The sequence below is a fragment of the Haliotis rufescens genome, unplaced genomic scaffold (assembly GCF_023055435.1).
Source record: "Haliotis rufescens isolate VD_foot unplaced genomic scaffold, xgHalRufe1.0.p SCAF_17, whole genome shotgun sequence".
Lineage (NCBI taxonomy): Eukaryota > Metazoa > Mollusca > Gastropoda > Lepetellida > Haliotidae > Haliotis > Haliotis rufescens.
The window spans coordinates 29,039,065-29,045,629 of record NW_025963857.1 but is presented as its reverse complement, the minus strand read 5'-3'; the positions used below and the strand labels follow the sequence as shown (position 1 = coordinate 29,045,629).

The following is a 6,565-nucleotide window of genomic DNA, read 5'->3' as shown; positions in this document are numbered from 1 at the left end:
TAACAGCTGATATGTCGGTGTCGGTGTCATTCAGTGTGAAAGTGTTTATGAGTTGCGGTCAGGTGAAATGGGGTTCAACGTCGAGTTCAAGATTATTGCACGTGCATGCAACTCTCTCTCCCCTGCCCCCTCTCTCCATCTCTCTCTCTGTCTCACACAGTATACCGACTCCGAGCCAACCAGTCCTAATTGTAGCCTCTCAATGCAGAGCGCCAGGCAGGGCAACAAGTAGTACCATCTTTTGACGTCTTTTAGTATGACACATCCGGAGGTCGTATCCCTACCTCTCTCCGGGCGGACACTCTACCACTAGACCATGGAGGCGTTCGAAAGTGTTTCCGAACAGTGGACTGATCATTACGATTATGAATTGGTTTTGTCGCTTTCATTTACAGAGGGTTAATGCAGTGTTTACAAATGATGCCTAAACGCTATGTCTATTTCTACACACTACTTTGATCTGTAACAGACGTCGCTGCTTAAGGTGTAGCGTCTTCATTCATGCCGGATACCTACACAGGTATATTGTGTGGGGAGAAACTATGTGCTGAAGGAGTATAATGGACGTTTACCTTGATCACTGAATATATTTGTTCCTTGTCATTCTGGAAACAAATAATTAGCTTTGATTCTTTTGGTATCATGTGGGTATGTACATTATATACTTGTTGGCAGATTGTAACAGAAAATGGTATAACCTCTCTGGCCAATATACATATGGTCACGATAAAACTGATTTCGTGTAACAATGCATCTTCATTATATTGAACAGTTATGCATTTGTAATTTGCATCCGTTTACATAATGTCAAGGTAAGGCGTAATATTAGGTAGAAACCGTTGGCATGGTTACAGAACACAAAAATTGCCCGCCCACTGGGTGATAGTAATCTAAATTAGAAAGACATGTTTGTTAAATGATATTCAATATATTGAATGCCGATTCTTGGCCAGATTTAATTAACAAAACGGTATATATATTGGGGAATTTAATGGTTTTCAAGAAAAGTTCATTGTTCCCTTCCATTTAATGTATCTCTGTTATCAAAGAGTGAGCGTGGTTTTACGGCGTTTTTAGCAATATTCCAGCAATGTCACGGCTGGGGACAACAGAAATGGGCTAAACACAGTGTACCAATGTGGGGAATCGAACCCGGGAACCACTACATATATAAGATGACGAACCAAAGAAACACTGTGACTGGCCAATCACAAATGAAGTATTTATGCAATCGAAAGGTGACCATGAAAAAATATGTTTCAATGTCAGTTGGCACTTGATGATTTCTCAATTTTCCTGTGTGAATGTCGGAATGCTATACAAAGTGTGCATTATGTCAGAGTACTTCTCTGAGAATATTAACAGAATAGTTGGAAAACTACCCTCCCAGTTAATATCAGAAGTTCAAGGGTCTTATGCAAAACTTGGGGGAGAGGGAGACAGCTGTGAATTTTGACAGTCTACTTGACTTTGTGGAGAAAGAGACCAGAAAAGCGCATGCCCCCATGTTTGGACAAGAAGCTCTCAGAAAAGAGGAGAACACGGGAAAGTGCACTATCTGCGAACAAGACTAAGTTTACCTTTGCTGCTTATTGGTTAATACACTTGAAACAGAGGATCAGACAGAGTGGCAGGTTGGAGTTCTTACCTCTATTATACCAGATCATTGCGAACACCTTGTTTGTATTTGTGATCCCATGTGCATAATGACAAATGTCTTCTGACTTGGAGCAATATGTGAAGGTATAATTTCTACAGTTTTCTTGTTGTTAGAATTGACATTTTCTCTGCTAAGAACAACACAACAGCTTGTTTATTTTGTTTATTTCAACATAAAACGAATATATTTATAAAATGATTCATTGCAAATATAATTTGAATGATTCATGATTTACTGTACTGTGTACTGTGTATTTTATATATTATAGTATTTGAACATGGCGCACGGTACTTCACATATGATGTTGAATTGGGAGCATTGTATTTATTATTCCAATAATCATTCGTCACGATAAACTCTCACAACATGATACATCTGCCGACTGCCACAATAGATCTGAGAAACTGTGTCACAGTGTACGAGAATCGCGTGTAACGTGATCACATACATTCTCCCCGATGGCTTGAACATGTCACGTGATCATCAGTGTAGCTGAGGCAACAACCAGGAAGTGAAAAACAGTCTACTGCGGGTGCTCGTCGAAGTTGCGGTATCTGTGAAGATAACACGATAGATGTCTGTTAAAATGTAACTGGAATATGTTGCTTTCGGATTCAATGCACACAGACTCGTGTTAAAACCACTCATATATTTTAATACAGTGGACATCAAGGTAAATTGAAGTTCAATAACGAAAGTAGCTTGAAAATTCCTCGAGTTGAAATAAGTGTAACATGTTAACATATGTTGAATGTACTGTTAGGTCTCTTCAAAACGACGTAACCATATATCGTACGTCTTTGTTTCTAGAATCCAAGTGTGAACAGATGTATGCAGTGGTGGCAGTGTTTATACAAGCGTCGCAAATTTGTATATGAGTATTAGGGTCCCTTTATCAGTATACCATTGTTCTGGACACAGGACCAGTAGCTGAACATAGAATCAAATGGTATGTGTGTCTGTGTGTGTGTGTGTGTGTGTGTGTGTGTGTGTGTGTGTGTGTGTATCTGCGTATGAATAAGATTGTATATGTATGTATGTATGTATGTATGTATATGTATGTATGTATGTATGTATGTATGTATGTATGTATGTATGTATGTATATATGTATGTATGTGTGTGTGTGAATAAGATTGTATATGTGTGTATCTGTTTGTGTATGTATGTATGTATGTTCGTTTGTGTGTATGAGAGTATGTACGTGTGTGTGTATGTGTAATTATGCATGTATGTGTGTGTGTGTGTGTGTATGTATGTATGTATGTATGTATGTATGTATGTATGTATGTATGTATGTATGTATGTATGTATGTATGTATGTATGCGTGTGTGTGTTTGTGTGTGTGTGTGTGTTTTATTATGATCACTGCAAGAATAGATCATTGGAGATACTTAGCACCATGAAATATATTTTCATAAACTCGTACTGAAGACATAGCTAAGTCGGACTATTTCTTTTCATCAGAAATGGCCACCGCAAAGAAATTGACGGACAACCATCTGACCTGTGTCATCTGTACAGAAGTGTTCACAGACCCTGCCACACTTCAGTGTAATCACACTTTCTGTAAGTCCTGTTTGCTGAAATACACCAAAACACAGCCTAGAGCAATTCAAGCCAAGTCTATTCCATGTCCCTCCTTTAGACATCTGACGAAGGTGGCCAACCCTGACAGTCCAGTAGAGAAGTGGGTCAGTCAACTGAAACCAAGTCACGTGATACAGGGGCTGATGGACGATTTGGGGGAATCGTCAGGTAGGGAAATTTGAAACGTTTTCATGTCTTGCACACAAAGGTATTGGAAATGCAGTTTTTAAATTTATTAAAGTGAGAAGGATTGAGTTCGAAGTGAGCTGGTTTATATTGACATTTATACACCTAACACGTATGGCCCTTAAATATACAGTATGTATTAAAAGTTGTGGTATGTAAGTGTGTTTTCTAGAAATTGTATTTTTTGTAACATGCTGTGCTTTATGTTTAGATACATGTAGCGTGTGCAAAGAAGATGGGGAGACAACTCCAGGTAAAACGTGGTGCACCATTTGTGACGATGTCTTTTGTGATGGGTGTCTCCAGTTACACAAGAAGATGCCACGGTTACGTGAAGTGATTGACTTACGTATCCATAGTAACGAGAAACCAAAGGTACAGCGCTTTATGTGCAGAATGCACAAGGATGAGAAGATAAAACTGTTTTGTAAAGATTGCAGGATGGCAATTTGTACTGTATACTGCAGTATCAAACACAGGAAGTGTGATGATGTTGAAACCATAGATGCCATGAAGCCTCTTGTAACAGAAACATTGATCAATGAAACTAGAAACCAAGAGAAGAAGATTAAAACTTACAATGATAACATTTCATCAACAAACTCGGAAATTAAAAACCTATTGATAAACGCACAAGTGATGAAAGACCAAGTTCAGAAAGAACGTATGGTAGCTGTAGACGTTCTCCTGAGAAAAAAAAGAAACTGCTGAGATCGTATCGACCAACTCACTGAGACACGTGTACAAGAATTGAAAGCCCACAGAAAGTCCCAGGAGATTGACCTCCAGATGCATCAGCAGCGGCATGGGTTCATACACAAAGCCGTGACGTCACACTGTGTAGCAGACATGTATGATATATATGAGACTGTGGCTGTAGCATCCAGAGATAAGGACACAAGTGAGGACAAGAGACCAATACCATCCACTATCGTCTTCACACATGACACAGATAAACTGAGGAGATCTGTGGATGAGGTGCAGCTGGGGGAGGTCAATACTGTTGGAGGTCTAAGTGACCGGACGTCTTCTCCTGTTCTCATGCACGAAATTGACTGTAGATCTGGAGACATGTTTTATGATTTGCGTGATGTTGTTGTGTTGACAGTTCATGGTATCAAGGTAATTACTGTGATAGATTATTTACATTGTCAACTCAGCACATGTTACGTTCCAAACAAAACATCCTTCAATACATGTCTCCAGCTTCCTTCTCAGCCAATGCGAATAGCTAAGGTGGGTGGAGCTCGGGCAGCTGTTACTCTGCCAGACACACAACAAATAGCTTTCATCAACTTTGACCCAGAACCTACATTACACTCAACTGTTAGAACAAGGAGGAAATATGGTGGTTTAGCCTTCCTGAACCCTTCACAACTCCTGGCAGGTGGTTACGATGGTCGTGCCTCTGTTGACGTGCTGGATATGAAAGGGAATATACTTAAATCTATCTCGACAGGTGTGATAAGGAACCCACATGAAATACATGTTTCTGGAGAAAACAAGTTAGTAGTTAGTGAAGCAACAGTAAAATCAATTGTATCAGTGACCAGTGAAGGCAAAACTGTTTTCACCTACACTCCCACAGGAGACAGAGCTCTAACATGCCCGCAAGGTATCACAACAATCAGGACAGGAGACATCCTTCCTGTGGACAGAGACACGCACAGGTTGATTCAACTGACAAAGTCGGGGCAGTTTGTCAGAGATGTCCTCACACAAAAGGATGGCATGCATTATCCCCACAGTATCTGTCTGGATGATGACAGTGTGTTGTATGTAAATAACAGTCGCTACGTAAGAGTATACGGTTTTGAAAAACATTGAATTCATCAATATGAAAATTACTTTGATGAACAGTCTGTGTGTGGATCATGTGTACAAGACTGAAATAATGAGAACTGATCTCATAACCGCTACATGTGAAATGTAACGAGAATAGGGTCTTCATAACTATTCAGCTTAATTTTCCCATTAGCAACGATGGAAATGCACATATGTTATACACAGTTTCCTGAAATTACGATCATCAAGTTAGCACAAAGCGCTTAATAATCCATCATTGCATTTGTAAAATTAGTCTGTTGTGAATCATAGTTTATGTCTTTCGTCTGATCAGTCAACAATTATTTTCACAACAAAATGGTATTATCGATGACTTTAGCCTGGCTTTGTTGTGAACTATAGTGTGTGATTGTCAGCATATCTATTTGCACATGGAGTCAAGTATGTTTCTACAATTTCTACATTGTTGTGTAATGTACATGTAATAAAAATAGTAATGCGCGGCGCAAAGGGTCACAACATGAGATACAATTGTTATTCGTTATATTATATAGTCTTATCGTCCTTAGTCTGCAGGCAGACTAAAATGTAGTTTCGGCATAAAGTGTTATTTAACTCAAATGAAACATAGATTTCACTAGATATATAACAAATATATGAATTAATATGACAATATAATTGTCAGGCCATTTACTAGGCGACTGTATCTGTTGGGTACACAACCTTACATAACAACATCTCATCGAGTTTCTGTATGTTGTATACCCTATATCTTTTGTATGAATAGTGTATGTGTAACCTTTTCAGTTGGTACCACTGAATGCGAATCATATCTGATCACACATGGTTAAACAGTAATGTAACAAATGTGTGTACAAAATCATTTCACGTAGCTGGAGGACCCGTGCAGATCCGGGTAAGAATAAGTCTTCAGCAGCCCATGCTTGCCATAAAATTCGACTATGCTTGTCGTAACTGGCCACTAACGGGATCGGGTGGTCAGGCTCGCTGACTTGGTTGATTCATGTCATCAAATCCCAATTGCGTGTATCGATGCTCATGATGTCAATCACTGGATTGTCTGGTCCTGAATCGATTATTTAGAGACCGCCTCCGCTATAACGTACATGTAGTTGGCGTGGATGGTGTAAAGACACTTGGAAAAGTATTTCAGTTACATGTGTATCATGTATCTACTATCTAACTGAAACAAAAATGCGAAGAGGTGATGACACGTTGTTGCTGCATTATGTGATTTAGTGTCCCCTATGACATTACATTGTCCGGACATGGACATCAAACGGCACATTTTACTTTCTAAAACCGGCGTTTCGTCCAAGTCAC

General features: G+C 39.3%; 1 protein-coding gene across 1 annotated transcript; it reads left to right on the top strand.

Annotated features, from left to right (window-relative positions):
- Positions 1-3,328: 3,328 nt before the first annotated feature.
- LOC124119670 lies at positions 3,329-5,812 on the top strand. Its single transcript, XM_046482261.2, has 2 exons — positions 3,329-3,418; positions 3,648-5,812. Exon 2 carries the CDS (start codon positions 4,226-4,228, stop codon positions 5,261-5,263), a length of 1,038 nt encoding a protein of 345 aa, XP_046338217.2. The 5' UTR covers positions 3,329-3,418; positions 3,648-4,225; the 3' UTR covers positions 5,264-5,812.
- Positions 5,813-6,565: the final 753 nt, after the last annotated feature.